The sequence below is a fragment of the Haliotis rufescens genome, unplaced genomic scaffold (genome assembly GCF_023055435.1).
Source record: "Haliotis rufescens isolate VD_foot unplaced genomic scaffold, xgHalRufe1.0.p SCAF_3, whole genome shotgun sequence".
Lineage (NCBI taxonomy): Eukaryota > Metazoa > Mollusca > Gastropoda > Lepetellida > Haliotidae > Haliotis > Haliotis rufescens.
The window spans coordinates 21,816,463-21,838,744 of record NW_025964001.1 but is presented as its reverse complement, the minus strand read 5'-3'; the positions used below and the strand labels follow the sequence as shown (position 1 = coordinate 21,838,744).

Sequence of the window (22,282 nt, the reverse complement as noted above, 5' to 3'; positions counted from 1 at the left end):
AACTAATCCAACACAAATCCAAAAACCACACAACCACACCCACCCTTAGTCCCCCCGGCTATTGCGAGTTTCCAAATTCCAAATTTCTCAAAATTGAAAATAGGCAACCCTAACGTCCCCCAAGTTGCCTCACCTTTCGGACATACCCTCCTTGGCAATCTCGACCGACTCCGTGGTCTAGTGGTAGAGTGTCCGCCCGGAGAGCGGAAGGTCCGGGCTTCGATCCCTGGCCGCGTCATACCAAAAGACGTTAAAAGATGGTACTTGTTGTTACCCTGTCTGGCGCTCGGCATTAAGAGGCTAAAACAAGGACTGGTCGGCTCGGAGTCAGTATACTGTGTCTGAGTGGGGTATTCATGTTAAACTGCGGCATGGTATCTCAGTGAGCTAGCACTATAAATCAGCATCAGTTCGGACTAGTACAAGCAGCCACAAAAACACACACGCGTACATGCACGTCGCTATATAAGTGCAATAATCTTAGACGCGACGTTAAACTCCATTTCACCTCACCTCCTTGGCAATCTCACTAAATGGCCCGGCGGGCCCATGTGAGAAATACGTAATATGTCGGAAAGTGCAAGTTAAATCTCCAATAGTTAGTAAGTAAGTAAGTAAGTAAGTAAGTAAGTAAGCTTACTCAGTATTCACCTTATGAAGGGGCAGGAAGTAGCCCTGAACCATTCTTACAAAGAATAAACAAGTTGTTAGCCATAAAAAAAAATGTCATGTCTTTAGACTTCTGGTTCTTTCTGTATAGCGTTTTGATTGAGTTGATGCACATTTGTTTTGTGGAGAATATATATTTTTCCACTTTTCAATTTTTAGGGTTAGTGGATCTATTAACCCTTGGGGAGTCCGGGTTAGAATAGGTCCCATGCAACCTATGCTCCTAAAAGAGGTGATTTAACGGATTGGGTGGTTAGGCTTGGTGACTTGGTTGATGGCGTGAAATTGTACCCCAATGATGTGGATCGTTGCTCACAATATCATTCACTGGTTTGTTTGGTCCCCACCTGATTAGTTTAAGGCTGCCGTCATACAGCTGGAATATTGCTGAGTGCACCATTTAACAAGAAACAAAAGCACATATAGTATCATCTATTAACATAAGAACTCGGGTTATTGTTTTGAAAATGCCTGTTCACTAGTATGCTGGTTGTTTTGTACTCCTGAAAAAGATCTGATTTAATAACAAGCAATTGAAACAATTGTCCTAGAAAGGGAATTATGAAATCTGATGAAACATTTATATCAGTGATGTGTACAGTTTCATGTGATGCTTTCCAACAGCGACAACAGCCGTCTGTAGACACCTGTCTTCTGAAGGATCTTAAGTCTCGCAAGTATGAAGTGAAAGAAGAAGCCATCTTCTTGCCAGAAGGGTGGAGGAAGAAACTCTGTCAGTGTGTGGAATGCATGGTAAGGCTACATTCGCACACACATGCACACATGCAGACACACGAAGACACACACACAGACACACATATTTCCACCCATCCTAATTAGGGTGGGTAAGTCTTTCTGTGGGACGTTTTATATAAATTTCTTCTTGGAAAAAGGGTAGTATCAGGGACTGTTGTCAGTTATCGAGATCAGCAGGTCTAGCAGAAACTGAGGGTTTGCCTGTTCGAAAATGAGAACTAAAGTTGGTTTTTATGTTACATACTGTTTATTTGAACTAACTAGATCTAGCTGACAGATTCAATCCCTTGGAAAATCCGAGAATAATTTCAGATTGAAGTATTATTATTATTTGTTAATTATTATCAGCTCACCGGGTTCAAAGGACCAAGGTGAGCTTATGGGATACTGTGGCATCAGTCGTCCGTACGTCAACAATTTATTCAAATGACTTCTTCTGAACCACTAATTGGAAATTAACGAAATTTGGTTGGAAGCATCCCAAGGTGGTTGGGATTCAAAATTGTACAAATGGTGGGGCTGACCCCCAGGGGCTTAGGGGCAGGGCCAAATAGGGGAATTTGGCTAAATTGCTTTAAGCAACTTCTTCTCTGGAACTAAGAGATAGATATCAACCATATTTGGTTGGAAGCATTCTCCGGTGGTGAGGATTCAAATTTATACAAATGGAGGGGCTGACCCCCAGGGGCTGAGGGGCAGGGCCAAATAGGGGTAATTTGGCTATATTGCTTTAACGACTTCTTCTCTGGAACTAAGAGATAGATATCAACCATATTAGGTTGGAAGCATTCTCCAATGGATTCCAACTGGAGAAATGGAGGCTTTGATATGATTTATCCTGGGTCATAACATGGAAACGTTTCAGATCTTTATGCTACATTTGTATGTAGAGAAATACACGTTCATGCTGTCAGATTTGCCATCCACCCAGTTTAAATGCTGACAGTCAAAATTACGAAATATTTGCAGTATTATGTACATGTACAATGCAAATGTATACTTAGTCATGATTGCGTAAATATCCAGATGAGCGATATAGGCACTATTGGTCTCTTGTTAATGAGATGGATTGAAGTAAAGATTGAAGAACACTTAAAATCTTTGCTTCGGTTTCATTTGGAACTATATCTGTGCATTGTAATACTATAATGTAAATAGAACTCGTAGAATACTGGTTCAAGGATTTTCACATTCTCTATAATAATAATAATAAAAATAAATGTGAAGTTATTATAATAATAAATGTTTGATTAATAATAATTGTTGGTCATTTATCAATTATTTAATCATAGAAAACTGAATGGTTATTGTGGTGTGGATGAGCGATCCACATGCCCAATTCATAAATAAGCTACTTATTGCCTCTCTGCACAAACCAAACCCAATGATCAATGTAAAGAAGACCTATTTATTCATGTATAATACGCACTTGTGTGTTATATGCAACCTTAATTATGGGCAATTAAAATGGAAAAATATATCTGTCCTATATCATATTTCAGGCTGTCAGCATGAACCTCGAAATTTATCCTTTAACTCTGTTTTTTTTCACCAAAATAATATTCTAATAAGAGCCCCCTATTTCTAATTTTGAGAGCGTCCTGGGCGCTTATTACGTTGAATACGTTACCCCTCTTCACTCTAGCTTGCTAATGGTAAAATGTCCTTCAAAACGTCGCTATATGCAATAAACCAGATGTTATCCATAAAAGTTGTACACTTTGTTATATAACCTGTATTTCCCTGATAACAGGACCAATAAATAGGAAGAGGTTTTAACTCTTAGTTTTATATTATTTCATTCCAATCTCAAGACACAATTTAACTTTATTAAAAATCACAATTTTGAATAAAATAATTATTTCCCCCAAATTTACCTGCCGGGGGCCCTTGGTTAATGTCCTAGATAAATCCATGAGTACGTCAGTTAAATCCTGCTTTCACATGAAGATAATGACTGGTTTATCTATAGTTGAGCGCAACAAATTTTCACTAGTGGCATAAATTGTGTACAATACCAGCATGGTGACAATAAACATGGTGCTGCTTGAGGAAGATGAGGAAACTGGTTCAGGGTCAGGGACTCTGGGTTTGGTCAGTCGGGAAACCAGAAATAACGTGTTATGTATGTTTACCTGAGAACAATAACAGCTGCGAATGGATATAAATATTTATTAGGCAAGTGACCTACTTATGACAAAGATGGGTCAGGTATCAGAGATGATGGTCTGGGCACCAATGTGGCTCATAATTGATTCTGGACATTGTGTCTATATGTATCATAATTTGTGCTGGTTAAAATTAGTTGTTTTCTGCATTTTCTGGACAAGAAATCCTGTTTCTACCCCAGGGATGCTTTGAGACTGCAAGATTAGGAAAAAGCTATGGCCACTTGTCTTCTGCCTGGTGAATAACAAATCTTGTGAAAAGTGCACATGCACACTTTTTAAAATCCTGGATCTTGTCCAGGCTTCTTAGGCAAATTAGAGACACAATGTTATGGCATTCCGGGTATTACCGTATTCGACGTAATAAGCGCCCCGCTCTAATAAGCGCCCACGGCGATATTTATTAATATATTGGCTTGTGAACAATCCCAATTAGCACCCCTTCCGATTGATCAATGTACACAAGACTTATTTATTCGTGTATAATACGCACTCGTGTGTTATATGCACCCTTAATTATGGGCAATAAATTCTGGACAAATATATCTGTCGTATATAAACATTTCAGGCTGTGAGCATAAACCACGAAATTTATTTTTCAACTCTTTTTTTTTTTCACCAAAATACCATTCTAATAAGAGCCCCTATTTCTAATTTTGAGAGCGCCCTGGGCGCTTATTACGTCGAATACGGTACCTTGATTAACAAAAGTGGTGGTCATGGAGCTCCCAATAATTCATTTTAAGAGTCCTTACAGGCAATATGAGGGTCCTGCAAAGTTATGGAATGGTGTAGTGTACTGTACATTCAGATAATTACTAATGAGCCTGGAATGAATCAGTGATGATGTTGACAGTGGTCATGATTGTGGATGAAATAACAGACACTCATAACTGCTCTTGATGTGATGTAGCTTCAGTGAATATTATCATGCGTCCCTCGGGTGTCGAGACACAGTATATATTTTTTCTGCCTCCATTCTCTACATTTGTGCGTTGCGTAATACCTTGGCATTTCACAACATCGTAAGAGGCGACTAACGGGATCGGGTGGTCAGTCATCGTATCCCAATTGCGTGGATCGATTCTCATGATGTCAATCACTGGATTGTCTGGTCCAGACTTGATTATTTACAGACCACCATCATATAGCTGGAATATTGCTGAGTGTGGCGTTAAGCAGCAAACAAACATGCCTTATTTGGTTCATATGAAACATTCTCCCCGGTTAGACACAACCATTAACCTGCTATATTTCTAGGACAAATCATTTTCTCCCAAAATCTAGTTATTTTACATAAGCCTAGAGCTGTAGACTAGTTGGATAGGATTGTGTCTTCCCCTGATTGGGACGGTTGGGTAGCCTAGTGGTTAAAGCGTTCGCTCGTCACGTTGAAGACCCGGGTTTGAATCCCGACATGGGTACAATGTGTGAAGCCCATTTCTGGTGTCCCCCGCCATGATATTGCTGGAATATTGCTAAAAGCGGCGTAAAACCAAACTCACTCACTCGCTCACTCACTTCCCTTGATTGTCATGCCGTTATTATTTTTCCACTACATTTTCCACATCCCTGCCTTCCCCAGACCATGTACAAGGACAAAGGGATCCTGTTTCTGACTGACGACCATGACACCGTACAGTCCTATGAGGAGCGTGGACGTCAGAACCAGGTGCCAGTGTCGCAGCACGACAAGGAAGTCAGTGCTCTGTCCCAGATGAACCGGATACAGCAGGTGGAGCTACTCCAAGGTGAGGTTCTGGAGCTGATGGTCTGCTGCATTATGGGACCTTCTGCTGGATGCTGTGAAACTGTAACGAACAACGAACAACGAACAACCCACAATGAAGGGTTTGACACATCACCCATTTAAATTTTCAAGTTTGAGATCAGATTAAAGTAACTTTCAAATGTGTCATATAAAATCCATGCCAATGAAGTCAATTTGTTCAGATTTCTGTACATGCATCATTATGTTTTTGGACCCGTGAAGATTCCGGGGTAGAATAGGTCTTCAGCAACCCATGCTTGCCGTAAAAGGCGACTATGCTTGTCGTAAAAGGTGACTAACGGGATCTGGTGGTCAGGCTAGCTGACTTGGTTGATGCATGTCATCGTATCCCGGGGCGGTCGGGTAGCCTAGTGGGTAAAGCGTTCACTCGTCACACCGAAGACCCAGGTTCGATTCCCGACATTGGTACAATGTGTGAAGCCCATTTCTGGTGTCCCCCCACCGTGATATTGCTGGAATATTGCTAAAAACGGCATAAAACCATACTAACTCACTCACTCACTCATTGTATTCCAATTGCGTGGATTGATACTCATGATGTGAATCACTGGATTGTCTGGTCCAGACTCGATTATTTACAGACCGCCATCATATAGCTGGAATATTGCTGAGTGCGGCGTAAAACAGCAAACCAACCAACCAACCAACATTAAGATTTGGGAACAATTCCTTCCTTTTTATCCCTTCGTTTCAAACTTAGGTTCTCCAGAGAACTATTCATGCGTAAAAGTCTTTGATGGGCATTTAAAAGTAGGGAGAACATGAACACCTGACACTTTTTATGGATGTCAACTTCTTATATTCTTTGTCACGACGTTTCAGAGCTACTACTTGCTCCTTCATGCTTAGAAAGTGCATACAGTTAATATAGTCATGAGATGTTTCCACAACACAAGGTGGGATGAATGTACAATAACAAAGCCAATGACTTGGATTAATGTGCAAGGATAACTATATAATGACAAAGCTGCTCGAATAGGCTTAATGTACAAAGATAACAATATAATGATGAAGCCAATGAGATTAATCAGAGAGGATTGAATAAGTACACTGAAGGTGAAATGCTGACAATCTGGCTACTTGAACACCAGCAATAAGGTAATCACGATGCATTACTATGGATGTTTGAAATAAAGTAAAAACCACTCTTGCGATCGCGAAAACTTTATGTTGACATATGATAGTCAAACTACAAGAAATATGTCTTTCAACGAGTCAAAGTGTTGCATGTATGATATATATACCGTATTCGACGTAATAAGCGCCCACAGCGATATTTGCTAATATATTGGCCAGTGAACAATCCTAATTAGCAACCCTTCCGATTGATCAATGTACACAAGACTTATATATTCGCGTATAATACACACTCGTGTGTTATATGCACACTTAATTAGGGCAATTAAATTCTGGAAAAATATATCTGTTGTACATAAACATTTCAGGCTGTCAGCATAAACCACGAAATTTATCTTTTAACTCTTGAGTTTTTTTTCAATAAAATAATATTCTTATAAGAGCCCCCTATTTCTAATTTTGAAAGCGCCCTGGACGCTTATTACGTCGAATACGGTATATCTATTGTCTGTCAACTAAAGTTTGTCTCAAGGCATCAATAGCGGTAATCTGACTGGTTGCTGTAAATAACGATGAGTTGTACTATCTACCGATCACTTTACACACGATTTCACAAAATGAATGTGAACAATATTGAATGAAATTTTTAATAAACCTAATAAAATAGGTTACAAACGTAAGTCCAAATATACAAAGATTACTTTTTATAACGAGACAGTGTAAATACAAGATTAATTTGCATTACTTTAGTATGGATTTGTTGACCTGGTATATCCGGTGTTATGTGCTCACGGTAATGTCTTTGTGTTGGGGGGAAAAAACGTCCCAACTCTTCTACCCTGTGCATAGGGCAACCCCCCTTGAAATCCCCCTAATTCTAGGTGCAAAAAACCTGCCTCATTCATGGTGATATCCGCACCATTAGAAACTAACAGTTTTCGTCCACTAGTCCTTATAATAATAACATATGGCAAAACCCTTGAAAATGGCTAATTTATACTAGTCCTTATGATACCCCAACTATTGGGCAGTTTGGCAAGGACTACAGGACGAGTGCCAATTTCAAACACTGTATACGGTTATTGCTTATCTCTTTTCATTCCCAAAAGATAGTGGAAACTTCCTGTGCTGTGTTCCCCAAGAACACAAAAATATCTCTCCCTCAAGCGAGCCGACAATCAGAAATCCGACATTCAACCACGTCTTAGGGATCAGATTCCTAACGACACAGAATCTTATTCAAGTGCCAGAGGATCGGTGGATCGAAATCCAAAGCTATCTTCTAGTAGCTATTTACAAACAGATTTCATTCAACCAACGGCAAGTGACCTTAGGTCTGATCACTACCGCTCAAGCTTTGACATATGGGGCAGGCTTTATCTGAGTCCCATCCAATGATTCCTCAAGCTGTTCTTGGACCTTCCAGAACCTTGACTTTGACATCAAATCGAATGTCTGCGGAGGAACATATTTGAACGAGCAGGAATACAATCAACACCTATTAGTAGACGCCTCATTACAAGGATGGGGTGCCCACCTCAACTCAGAGGTTGCATCAGGACTAAGGTAGGTACAAGAATACCACTTCCACATAAACCACAAGAACAGACAACTCAACTGTGGCCTTCTACATAAACCTCCAAGGCACGACCTGATCAGCAGTCCCTTCTGAGGTTATCCTTTCAGCTGTACAAACTAACCGACAGTCTAAATCTACCATCTTCCTGGGATAAGGCGTGAACTGACTATAAAAGTCAAGTTTCCGCCTTTGCCAGACTAGGCTGGATTCCCTGAGTTACATTTTGGCTGCACCAAGTCCATGCATAGTCCATTCAAAATCGTGTAACAAATTAGTCATTCGAGTGGTAAACAACATGGATTTCAGCGTGCAGATTTCGGTCAACTGTAGGATTTGCAAAGCATGGGTACAGTACTGCCAACTGGGTGTCAACAGATATTTTGAAAATATTTTTATGTTTTTAATCAAGGGGCTCAAGTGATTTGATGCACTTCACGGGGTAAGACCCGTTTTATTACAATATAGATTATTGATCAGATCGTGAAGACTGGGTGCCACCATTTTTATTGAATCAAATGCAAGTGATATGAGAGGTGGAAACTGATTGGTCAATAGGTTGGACATTGAAGGTACATAACTCGTAATGTGGCACTACGATTGAGCCTGGAAATTCCAGCCTAATTTGGCTTGGGTGGAAAACATGACTTTTATAGTCAGTTAACCCCTTGCCATCGGAAAAATGGAATCTATGGGTCAAAGCAAGACACATTCCAGGAGCATCCGATGTGTTCACAGATGCCATCAATACCGTTACCAACAGAGTGGATGCTACATCCATAAGCATTTCAACTGGCAACAAGGGAGGAAGGTTGCCCATCGGTGGACCTATTTGCCACCAGATTCAACAGACAGACAGCAGCTTAAGTGTCCTCAGTAGCAGACCCTCTGGCTTGGTCCAATGACAACCGGCAATATTGAGGGAGGGACTGGACACGTAAGTGTTACCACTACCAGCACTGATACCTCTGGTTTTACAGAAGATCATGCATATGAAGAACCTGAAACTGCTTTGGTGGGTCCCCATTGTCCGGCGAGAACGTGGTTCCCGTACCTCGTCGCAATAGTTCCCGAACTGGCCAAATCTGCTTCATCATCCAAGTTCCAAACAAGTTCATCCAAGACAGATCTCTACGAGCTTACATATGGAACATATTATGAATAATTACGAATTATGATTCGAGAGTGGTGAACATGCATCGGCTTGAGATGGGACTTCATCACTGAAATCAGTTACCTGGACAGCCATTCTTGATTCAAAGGAAACCAAGGACTTATCCCTTTGCCCAGCTAGGGCTCTATGCATCTACCTTCGATAGACAAGTATTTTAAGACTGTATATTCCATTATCGAGGAATGTTTCTTCAGAAGTCTCCAGAACAACCACTGTACTCAGGCCTACAGGGCAGGAGGGTTGGACCCACATTCAGCGTCCAGCCCATGCGAAAGTCAGGGCGATAGCATCTACTCTAGCCCTACACGGGAGCTGCACCACCCTGACCATCATGGAGATGTTTCTGGAGATCTGACTTCATTTCAGTGAACCATTAACCCAGAGATATCGCCACAGAAGATGTTGCTGGTATTCATCAATTTGGACCACAGGAACTAACAATACCAACCAGAGATAGCCTAAAGATGTACATTCACCCATAATCACATGACTCATTGACTTCAGGTTGCTGACCCATAACCACCGGCCGAGAAGCCATGTTCCCCTGTATTACTATGTAATTCAGCTCATGAGTGATAAATATTGTGTCAAGATTACACCCTTCTCTTAACACTGTAATCGTTGTAAAGTAAGCTGGATTGTTATTCTATGCCCGCTTTATCAAATCCACAAACAGCATACATTTACTCCCTATTCTCCAAAGAGGAGGTGGTACCCTTCTAAAGAAATAGAAGCCTACAAGAATGTCTGACCACGTTCCCAATGGGTTTTTTTACATCAGAATAGATCATGTCAGAATTACACATGGAGGGGAGACTCACCGCCAACTGTGTGACTTTATCAATTAGTATGGTGAGGTGAAATATGATTTTTTTTTAGGGTAAGATTGTCATTTGTACTTATCCTGACTCATACGCTGAAGCATCCACCCACCTGTCCCTGCTGTCCCTGATGTGTTTTTCGGACATATAGAAGTAGGAAAATGGAGAGTGACGAGTAAGCCGGTGTGGTGACGTAGTTCCGGTGCAATTGCGTGTTGCAGGGGTGTTTTTGGGTGAGATGTTTTTTCTGTTCTTCAGGAATACAGCACAGGAAATTTCCACTACCTTTTGGTTATGAGACGAGACAAGCAATAAGTATGAGTCAGGATACGTATAAGTGATATTTTTACCCTAAAAAAAATTCATTTTTGTGCTTAAGTCCACCTCCAAGTACATTTGAACGAGATTCGTAACCTGTACAACGATATTGTTGTGTTTGAAGATCTCATCCCCCCTGAACAAGTTAATTTGATTTTTGTGGCAAATTTGCGAAATATTACAGAACATCGAATATGAGTTTTCAAAGTATTATGCAAGAATACAACTATAGCATTTACTTAACAACTACCAATATTTACTAGTAGAGGTGTGACGATATGGCAATACAGTATTCTATCCCAATACAAGACCCACGATACTCTGCAACCCCGTATCGTGATACAAGTAATATTGGCGTAAAAACAGATTAGTTGTTATTGTCAGTGATTGTCTTCAGGGATGTCCTCTCAACATTTCTGTAATAAGAACGTCAAAGAGTTTCAAAGTGTTGTCATGACATGAGTCTTGATTCAGGGTTGTGATTCACCTGCAAAAAGAAAGCATATCAACTTGCTAGTTTTGGTTTGAATATCCCACTTTCCCCCGAGTATTATCCCTGGTCATGCAACATGAAATGATGTTCAAAGTGGTGTTTTAACCAACACACCAGGGTTTTACTGGAGGCATTATGTTGCATCTACACTCATACAAATTGTGCATGGTTGCAAATAATTACATTGCGAGTCGTGAGGTATGAAAAAGTCCCCTTTGAATTTAAAAAACTAATCCAAATTGTGGATTGCATGTTAAATGTAACTGACATTTCTATTCTGGTTGGAAATTCACTTAAGATTCGAAATCATTGTTGATTTTATTCAGTCTAGCACTGAAATCCCTATCTATAATAGAATAAAGCTTCCGCGCTAGTGCAGTGATAGGACGTAGTAGTATGTATGGAAATCAACATGATCCCGTGAGCATGCCTTATGTCGCCAGTCGGGACTCCCATGTCCGTGCCTTGGACACAACAAGCTGAGAGTCCCTGGGCTAAAAGATAAACCCAGGTAAATCTGTGACTCACTCATTCATTTGAATTACAGTTTATAACATTATTTTATGTTGCTGCAGGTTTCAATGATATGAAGTCCCAGCTCAGTGATTACCTGAAGAAGTTTGCTGAAAATGGAAAGGTGGGTTGCATATTGTACAAGATACATGACACACATTCATTTGACAGACTCAGGTTATAATGAAATCAGCTTTCTGTACACAAGTGCAACAACTTACAAGATACAAACTACCCTCTGGGACTCCAGTGGGTGGGAGATCATACTATGGATAGCAGGGTTCAACAAATATGCTACTCAAAAAAAAGTTAAGGGCCACATGATTTGTTCATATTACTATAGTTAATCTGTCCTGCCATGATTGACAAATAACTATAGTAATATGAAAGAATCAAATGCCAGGTGACATTAATCAGGATCAGTCTAGTTATAACTGAGGTTGTCCGGGTCAAATATGCAGGTACCTTAATGTTTGACAGTAATCTACAGTTACCTTAATGTTTGACAGTAATCTACAGTTACCTTAATGTTTGACAGTAATCTACAGGAACCTTAATGTTTGACAGTAATCTACAGGTACCTTAATGTTTGACAGTAATCTACAGTAACCTTAATGTTTGACAGTAATCAACAGGTACCTTAATGTTTGACAGTAATCTACAGTAACCTTAATGTTTGACAGTAATCTGCAGGTACCTTAATGTTTGACAGTAATCTACAGTAACCTTAATGTTTGACTGTAATCTACAGGTACCTTAATGTTTGACAGTAATATACAGGTACCTTAATGTTTGACAGTAATATACAGGTACCTTAATGTTTGACAGTATTACATTAAGTAATACGTTACCACTGTTATACCGAGGCTGTTGTCTCCCACAACTGCTGCTATAGCGAAATCTACCACAGAGATCTCAATTACCTCATGCAGCACGTGCGTAGCCACCTAGCTGCCATGTGACACCCTTCACTCTTGTCTCCTTCGTCTGCTTAGCAAGACGTGTTTTCTCCTGCTGAAGCGTTCCTTGAAGATTTGGTGATATTTATTATAGTTTATTCTCTAATAAACTGTGCTTTTATGGGGCGTTGCGGTAGCTACGCTTGGTTATAATTTTCCCTCCCTTTTTTCTCTATACTTGCGGGGTTCGCGTATGCACGTTGTGTTTTACGTTTCCCCTGTTCTTGTATGTTTTGGGGGTTAACATAACTTATTTCTTTAATAAAAGTTATATGTGTATGTTATATGTTCACATTGCTCGTTTATTTTCTTGTGAAAATGCTCGTTTGTGAATCGTTGTGGTGCGTGCGTTGTAACCATGTTTTGTTCTTTGTTTATAGCAAACAATGTCTGACATGGATATGTCCCCAGTATCCACCCCCTCTACCCCTGCTCCTCGGAGTTGTGGGGTGTGCAGAAAGTTTTTGTCATCCCGGGATCCCCACGATCGTTGCCCGCGGTGCAGGGTTCCTTGCGGGGACACCCGGTGTACCCTGTGCGAAGGTCTGGGGCCTGCGGAGTTTGAGCGGTACCGGCTGTACGTACAGTCCGTCTCCACCCCTGTGGTGGCCGGTTCGTCCGGTCGGGGTCCCCGTGCGGGTACCACCTCCTCGGCTGCGGCGGATCCCCTTGCGGCCCTCGGGCTGTCTGGGGCTTCCGTCGCCGCATTATTGTCGAAACTTGTGGACTCCAAGCTGGCGGCCTTATCGCAAGATAGGCTGCTGGCTGTTCCGTCCCCGGCCTCTTCGGTGGCCGCGGGTTCGGACGCGGGGTCCACCGGTACGGCGGCGGCTGCCGTGGTTACCGGTCCTTCCCCCGAACCGTTGCTTCCGCTATCGGTTAAGGACCGCGTTGCCATGGTGTATGACCTCTTCGAGGACATGCCAAAGCCCCTGCCGATACCGCGGGGAATCCACGGTTCCGTGGGTTCCTCCGAGGTATACGACGAGACGTCCGACAAGGCTTTCCCGGCATCAACCTTGCTGCGCGGGATTAAGCCTTCTTTGGAGAAGGCCTTCACGGCTGCCTCCGGTTGGGGTCTCCCGTTACCTCCCCCGTCGTGGAGAAAAGGGTCTTTCCCAGTACATGACCTTGCTTTCCCGAGGCTGGTCCTTCTGCGGAAGCCCATGTGGAGCGTTTGGGGGTCCGTGCCCCACCGGTTGCCACGGTACCACAAGGTACCTTGCAACAGCTGGACACCCTCGCTCGACACTCCATGCTGGCAATGTCTCACGGAGACACATACCTGGCTGCAGCGGCCAGTCTGGTCGAAGGTTCTCCCACGGACCGAGACCAGCGCATTTACAACTGCTTGCTCGGTTTGAATGCTTCCCTGGAATACGTTGCCGGGGCTTCGGCCTTTGTTTCCGGCACGTGCCATTTTCTTCGGCGCTAGTCGTATCTGGTTGCTTCAGGGTTGGACGCTGCTAATCAGGAGGTGCTCCTTTCGCAGCCTTGGTCTGCTCGGACCCTGTTTAATAACAAGATCCCTGGGGTTCTGAAGGAACAACAGGCCGCTGTGTCTGCCGAGGCCTCTCGGCACACACTGGATCTTGTGGGGTCCTTGCATAGGCGCCTGGGTGCCGCTCCGAAGCGGAGCGCGCCCCAGGATGCTGCGTCCGGCAGGCCTAAGGGGTCGGGTCCTTCTTCCTCCGGGAAGAAGCCCCGCTCTGAGGGCTCCGGTAAGGGTTCTCAGCAGCCCTTTCGCGGGAAGAAGGGGAACTGGGGGAAGCCCAAGTCGTCTAAGGACGGCAAGGGCCCCTCCAGGTGACTCTCATTGGAGGGGTTCGTATGCCGACAGCGCCAACTTCGGTTGGCCCGTAGGCGAACCCGAGTCACTTGGCCCTGGACAGTTGCGCCTGCCGCAGCCCGTCCGGCCCCCCTCTCTTTCCCCAGTGGGAGCCAGACTCCAGACTTACTGGGAGAATTGGGAACAAGTGTTCGACGACCCGTGGGTGGTCAACACGATTCGGTACGGCTATCGGCTCGATCTCATAGCGAATCCGCCGCTCACCGTTGCCCCGTCGGCAGGTTTCTATTTGGAAACCGATCTTCCCTTCCTCGCCGATGCCATCGGCAGGTTGGTGGAGAAGAGGGCAGTTCGGGAGTTAGCTCTACCAGAAATAACACCGGGGTTTTACTCCAGGATATTTCTCGTTCCCAAGAAGGACAGTGCCGAACTCAGAATGATTCACAACTTGAAATCGTTCAACGAGTTCTACCTGCGCAAACCGCCCAAGTTCAGAATGTTGAGCTTGACGGACCTGAAAGCACTGATCATGCCGGCCGACTGGCTAGCTTCGATCGACCTGAAGGATGCTTATCTGCATGTTCCGATTCACTCAGATCATCAGAAGTATCTCAGGTTTGTCTTTCAAGGCAGGCACTACGAGTGGGTTGTACTCCCATTCGGTCTTTCATCCGCTCCCTGGCTGTTCACCCGGTTAACCACCCCCATAGTGGGGTTCCTCCACCGGAGGGGTGTCCGGTACTTCGCGTACCTGGACGACTCGCTAGTAGCAAATCGAATGTCGGACACCCTGTCACGCCATCTCGTTTTCGCACGTCGGCTCTTGGAGCAATTGGGGTGGATTGTCAATCTCCCCAAGAGCGAGTTAACCCCTTCTCAGAACTTGCAGTTCATCGGAGGTCGGTTCAACACGGTGTCCCATCGCTTATTTGTCCCCCCAGACCGGTGGCACAAAATTCAGGCGATGATTGCCAAAGTCTTAGCGGTGCAACAGACTGTTCACTTTTGGGAACAGCTGTTAGGGCTACTTGTATCAGCCCAGGACTGCACCGAACGGGGTCGTCTCCAACTCCGCCCGCTGCAACGGTTTTTAGTCCAGTTGTTAGCTACGGAGGTGAACTGTGCGACCGTCGCCCTCCCGGATCGGCTCCGACCGCATCTGGAGTGGTGGACGCTCCCTTACAATGTCTTATCAGGAGTCTCTATGCGGCCCTACCGGGCCACGTTGAACCTGTATACAGACGCCTCTCTAGTGGGCTGGGGCGCCCATCTAGAGGGGGAGGTGAGCTCGGGGCTGTGGTGCGTAGACGAACTAGGTCTTCACATCAATTGTCTCGAGTTCAAGGCAGTGATCAACGCAGTCAATCACTGGAAGCATCGTCTCGTCGACGCCCGGCTCATGCTGGCGACCGACAACACGACGGTAGTGTCCTATGTGAACAAACTGGGGGGAACCCACAGTCACTCGCTACTCGATCTCACGTTCGAGTTTTACGCTCTGGTGGACAGTGTCCCGTGCCAGATACGCGCCCGTCACATCCCAGGTGTGCGGAATGTACTGGCCCATGCTCTATCGAGGCCTCAGGATCAGAGCCCCACAGAGTGGATGCTGAACCCAGTGGTGTTTCAGTGGCTGTGCGAACGTTTGGGTCGTCCGATGGTCGACCTGTTCGCAACACGGTTCAACAATCAACTCCCGTTGTTTGTATCACCAGTCCCGGACCCGAGGGCCATCGATCACGATGCTCTCGCGTTAGACTGGACGGGCTTGGACGCTTATGCTTACCCGCCGACAGCGTTGATACCACACATTCTAAGCCGGCTTCGAGGAGTTCGCTGTCGAATGTTACTGATCGCGCCCATGTGGCCGAACAGATCGTGGTACCCCGACTTGCTGACCCAGGTCACGCAGTCGCCACTCCCACTGCCTGTGAGACCGGATCTCTTGATCCACCCTCACACCCGTCAGCTTCATCCAAACGCAGGGCAGTTCAATCTGCACGCGTGGATGTTGTCACCGAGCGTCTGAGGAGTAAAGGTTTTTCTCGCCGGGCGTCTCGGGCATACGTTAGTATGCATCGTGATTCTACCCAGAAGGTGTATAATGCACGTTGGGTTATTTTCACGAAGTGGTGTTGTAAACATCACATTCATTCGCCAGATAAGGTATCTGTGCAGGATATTGCTCGTTTCATGTCTCACTTGCGAGAGACCCGGAAACTCTCCGGGGGTTTCATTGCCAACTGTCTCGTCCGTTGCTACGGTACGGGACGTTGCTATTGGTACCAGTCTCTCCAAAGAGCCGGTGATACGGGGTATTATCAAGGGTTTCAAACAGCACGATCTTAAGAAGGGCCGCCTTCGGGCACCGGCCTGGGATCTTTCCCTAGTGTTGCAATCACTTACGGAAGCTCCGTATGAACCCTTGCATAGTGCTTCGTTCCGGCATGTGACTTGGAAAACAGCATTTCTCCTCTCCTTTGCCACGGCGGCACGTGTATCCGAAATTCATGCACTCGATGTCGCCAAGGTACGATTCGATAGGGGTGACGAAGGAGCGGTCCGCCTGGGCCTGCTCATGGGCTTCGTCGCCAAGAATCAGAGAGTCGGGCAAACGGAGAGAGAATTCACTGTAAGATCCCTCAAAGAAATCTTACATCCTGCTGATACTGAGGACAGAGCGCTGTGTCCGGTTAGGGCCCTTAAGTATTATCTTAAGGCTTCGAATGAACGTAGACAAGGGCGTGACCGTCTGTTCATATCGTGTAACCCTAATCGCACGGTTGACATAACTCGCAACTCGATTGCGTTGTGGCTTCGTTCTGTCATCAATCTGGCGTACCGGTCTCGGGGGTTACCGGTAGCGGGGTCAAACCCGCACGAGATCAGGGCGCTTGCGGCAACATTTGCCCTACACTCGAATATCTCTGTTCACAGAATATTACGAGGTTGTTACTGGCGTTCTGACTCGTTTTTTGCCAATCATTACCTCAGAAAGGTTTCTGATGAAGACGTGGAGGGGGTGCACCGTCTTGGGCCGCTGATCGCGGCACAAGCGGTCATCTAGGGGGTGTGTCCAGCGCAATTCCAAACTCCGCAGTCGTCAGTCCTTGCACGGTGGTCAATCTGGGTCGTCTCCAATGTTCCCACGCCGTGGGTACAGGAGTGGGGGTCCTGCAAACCAGCGCACTCACACCACAGGTGAGGCGGCTTTTTGTGTGTTTTGTCCTTATTTGTATTTTGACAATTATGCATTTAATTGTCTGTCGTGTATTCCAACCTTGCGATACATGCTTACGAATACTGGAATTAGGTCACGCGCCTAATGCATACTTTAAGTAGGTTTGCTCTGGGATATACGGTCTGAAGGAAATTAATTTCCCTCTTTTTGACTGTTTAACCTGATCTAAGATTTAGCTCACGCGGATACAGTGTTCTCATCCGCTGCGGCGATGAAATACCTATCCAGTGGGGCCGTTTGGAGTCACCAATCGTTTTGGCATTGACGATTGAGCCTTACGGTATGCGCTTGACAGTGCTTTGGTATTCCTATAGGGTAACGCCTAGCTAGGTGCATGCGCATCGAGTGCTTCCGCCTTGGTGTTTACTTCCGCTGGTCGGAAGGAACGCTAGCAGTCAGGATTCGGGTTGTAGGTGCTCCCCACCGCCTACTGTGGTAGTCAGCCTCGGTATAACAGTGGTAACGTATTACTTAATGTAATTTGTAGAATTTTCCTATTCGGAATATTCTATAAGTAATACGTTACCACTGGGCTGCTGCCCGCCCGTCCGTCCCCCGAGCACTTGCTCTCGCAGGAGACAAGAGTGAAGGGTGTCACATGGCAGCTAGGTGGCTACGCACGTGCTGCATGAGGTAATTGAGATCTCTGTGGTAGATTTCGCTATAGCAGCAGTTGTGGGAGACAACAGCCTCGGTATAACAGTGGTAACGTATTACTTATAGAATATTCCGAATAGGAAAATTCTACAAAATCTCCAGTTACCTTAATGTTTGACAGTAATATACAGGAACCTTCATGTTTGACAGTAATCTCCAGTTACCTTAATGTTTGACAGTAATCTACAGGTACCGTTAGGTTTGACCATTAGGTAATCTCCAGTTACCTAATGTTTGACAGTAATCTACAGTTACCTTAATATTTGACAGTAATCTACAGGTACCTTAATGTTAGACAGTAATCTACAGGTACCTTAATATTTGACAGTAATCTACAGGTACTGTTATGTTTGACAGTAATCTACAGGTACCTTAATGTTAGACAGTAATCTACAGTTACCTTAATATTTGACAATAATCTACAGGTACCTGAATGTTTGACAATAATCTATATGTACCTGAATGTTTGACAAAAATGTACAGGTACCGTCATGTTTGACAGTTATCTACAGGTACCTTAATGTATGACAATAATCTATAGGTACCTAAATGTTTGACAATAATCTATATGTACCTGAATGTTTGACAATAATCTACAGGTACCTTAATGTTTGACAGACATCTACAGTAACCTTAATGTTTGACAGTAATCTACAGTAACCTGAATGGTTGACAGTAATCTACAGTTACCTTAATGTTTGACAGTTATATACAGGTACCTGAATGTTTGACAATAATCTATAGGTACCTGAATGTTTGCCAATAATCTACAGGTACTAAATGTTTGACAATAATCTACAGGTACCTGAATGTTTGACAATAATCTACAGATACCGTTATGTTTGACAGTAATCTACAGGTACCTGAATGTTTGCCAATAATCTACAGGTACTGAATGTTTGAATATAATCTAAGTGATCTCCATGAACTTCCTAAGCAATCTGTAAACTTAGGAAATTGTAGACATGTATTTCAACTATTGCAATATTATTTCAAGTGGTTATATATATTATTTTAGCTATTGCAGTGCCCCAATTTTCAACCCATCCCTCAGTTTTCCAGTCTATTGTATCTCCATTCTATTATGATAAGGATGCTGGACTAACGTGCCACCATAGCCTCGCTTCTGAAATGTCATCACCAACTCCATTGCTCCTATCTCATATTTGGAGAGGCGGTCGGGTGGCCTAGTGGTTAAAGTGTTCGCTCGTCACGCCAAAGACCCAGGTTCAATTCCCGACATGGGTGCAATGTGTGAAGCCCATTTCTGGCGTGCCCCGACGTGATATTGCTGGAATATTGCTAAAAGCGGCGTAAAACAATACTCACGCTCTTATTTGGCACAGAATGCTTCTTGCTCATGGGAGTAATTTGATTGGACAGTAGTTCTTAGCTCCATGGAGTGTGGCGTTAAACAGGAAACAATCTTAGCTACATGCCGTTCAACAGCTTCAAAACAGAGCTGTAGTTGTGAATAGGCCAAGGGTATATATGAAAGTTTAGTGGAGACATGTACGGCATGGTCAAGGTTGTTGTCCTGCCAATGGGAGCTAACTCTGTTTTCTGTCCAGGTTGTGAGAGAGGAAGACATCAAGGAGTTCTTCTCCAATATGCAAGCGAGGAAGAGGCAGAAAACAGAGGAGGGCTTTCAGTACAATTGTAAATAAAGACCAACTTCACAATCTAAATTCTACTGAAAGTCAAGATGACCATGTGATGACCATTGGCTAAGACCATTGAACAAAGAGACATGTATACAGTGTTTGGCCCGGAGACATTGAAGGTGCATTGGACCATGTTGTACTCAGTTGGGATTTTATGTCAGACTCAGTTTGCTCCTTATACAGATTTGTTTTAAGATTTGCTCACTCATAAGATGCCCCCATAGGGTTTCCTAAAAAAACCTTTTATTTTACCTACACAAAATTAAGATTTTACTATGAATTCTGTTTTGAGTTTTACATCTAAAGGAGATGATAATTCATGATTCATTTGGATGAAATTCTATTACTTTACAGTGTTTATCTCAGTATTTTACCCATGCCCTAAATATGAGACTTCTAGTGACGGAGTGTTACCCTTTGGAATATCCATTTTTGAAACAAACACAGTGCTTCCTTAGTCTGGAAACCTGTTCCCTCTGACATTGTTATCTGAAACTGAAACCAGACTTCACTCTGACATAATAAGAGATCTGATAAGAGGGCATATTATGATGTTTTTTTTAATTTTTATCTTTAATTTTTTATATTTATTATATTGACACAGCTGGCCAAATTATAAATTTGTTGCCTGCATCAGTTACAAAAATATCTCACAAGGTATATGTAAAATTATTATTAAGTATATATTTAGCAATACCATAAGTTTTAGTTTATGTGCATATGTTAATTATTTTATCAATTTGTACACAATGCACCATCTCTCTTGTAATCTAATAATATATGTCGCCTATGTTTTCATTTGAATGTTTGCATTGCTGCAAGTTGTTGAGCATTTTATCGTTACAGTTTCCTCCAACAGATGTTATTGCTGCTGTTTTTTTAGAGTTGGCAATTAGCAAGACTGGTTCTGATTGTTCCTGTTTTTGGAGCTGTTCACTATTATTCAAATTGTTTGTTCTAATGAAGCCTAAGATTTTATGTTTGTTTTTCTGGATCCAAACTTTGAATGATAATACCCCAAAACCATTCAGATTTAGTCATTCATGTGATATTTTTTTAATTCATTAAATCAAAAGAAAAAAAATACTTTGCAAAATAATAAAAAAATTGAAAATCATTTACTGAGGCATTCCAAGAACAATTGAATGTATTGTATTTCAGATTGATCTGTGACTCAATGATCAATGCGAAAGCAAAAATAAATTTTGCGTGTGTTTACTAGTTTTTTTACGATGAAAAGGTTCTTAACATATATTTTAGTTTCTTTCACATTTTAACAATATTTACAGTATGCTTTTCTTTATAGAAACAAACTGAATTGGCCAGTCCTGAGAGTATATTCAAAATTCTGACATTAAAAAAATTACATTCATTTTACATATTATGTGAAATATTAAGGCGTAAGTTACTTCACTGCATTTATGAGAAGTTACCGCTTCAGTCCAATATTTGTCAAATCTACATGTGTAAATTATCAACATGAAATATATTCTACATGAAGCAAATGTTGCAAACGATTAACAGTTGCTGGAGATGTTATCTGTGACCCTGTCTCAATTTCTTTACTGGCTGTTCAGTGTCAACATTCCGTCCTACTGCTGTCGATTCCCCTCTGTATTAAACAAGCAATCTGTCATTTAAAACTTTTCTCCCCTCCCCTCCCCTCCCCTCCCTCATACAGATTTGGGGGCGGTCGGGAAGGCTAGTGGTTAAAGCGTTAGCTTGTCACACCGAAGACCCAGGTTCAATTCCCGACATGGGTACAATGTGTGAAGCCCATTTCTGGTGTCCCCTGCAGTGATATTGCTGGAATATTGCTAAAAGTGGCCTAAATACATACTCACTCATTCATACAGATTTGATATGATCTTATCTTTTGCAGAATCGATTATTGTGACCCTTGAATTTTGGACTGGACTGTACATGACTTCAATGTTGCTAAATGTTTCATGAAACATATTCATTTAATATTGTTTGTTATTTGAATAATAATTGTCCTAATTGTGACTGTCCCAGTGAGTACTGTGTTGGGGTGAAGTGTAGTGGAGCTTTAAGGGTGAATGTGGACAATAAGTGATAATTTCCGTCATGTTTGAGTCCTGTCAAACTGATGGAGTTGATGTTTTTTTAATGATTGACCTTTTTACTGTTACTATAACACCTTGTACAGATGTTGGGTGTTTTTATGTTCAGTGATGGTGCAAGTGACACATAAATAAAATTTACAGTTACCTGTCGTTTTTGTTATTCAATGCAAATTAATTGTAAGGAATTTTATTTATTTTTTTATTTATTTTTTTGGTGGTTGTTCGGGGGATCTCGAAATGAAAAGTGGGAGTAAATATCTCGCAAGCACTATAAACTTTTTCACATTTTGACAAATTCAAACTGGTGTGCACCACTAAAAACATTTGCATACAATATCTTTAAATAAACTGCTTGCCTGGGGAGGCCGGGTTATCCAACAGGAGTGACAGCATAATCAGATAACATTTAAAAAACACAAATATTTGTAGGACGAGAGTGGCCTAAGGTCTGTGAACTTGCTGATTGAGATCATGTGAGTTGGGGTGGATAGTTCTTGATGCGACTGAAGATCCGGGGTAGAATAGGTC

The 22,282-nt window shown here is 43.0% G+C and overlaps 1 protein-coding gene across 2 annotated transcripts in view; it reads left to right on the top strand.

Annotated features, from left to right (window-relative positions):
- The window catches only part of LOC124146455 (putative E3 ubiquitin-protein ligase UBR7), a 33,185-nt gene extending 11,287 nt beyond the window's left edge, over positions 1-21,898 (top strand). For both annotated transcript variants that reach the window (XM_048403906.1, XM_048403905.1), the window contains exons 9-12: positions 1,294-1,422; positions 5,179-5,344; positions 11,420-11,481; positions 19,575-21,898. In XM_048403906.1, coding sequence (XP_048259863.1) covers positions 1,294-1,422; positions 5,179-5,344; positions 11,420-11,481; positions 19,575-19,670 — 453 coding nt within the window. In that variant the 3' untranslated portion in view covers positions 19,671-21,898. The remainder of the gene's footprint in view (positions 1-1,293; positions 1,423-5,178; positions 5,345-11,419; positions 11,482-19,574) is intronic.
- The last annotated feature ends 384 nt before the right edge of the window (positions 21,899-22,282 follow it).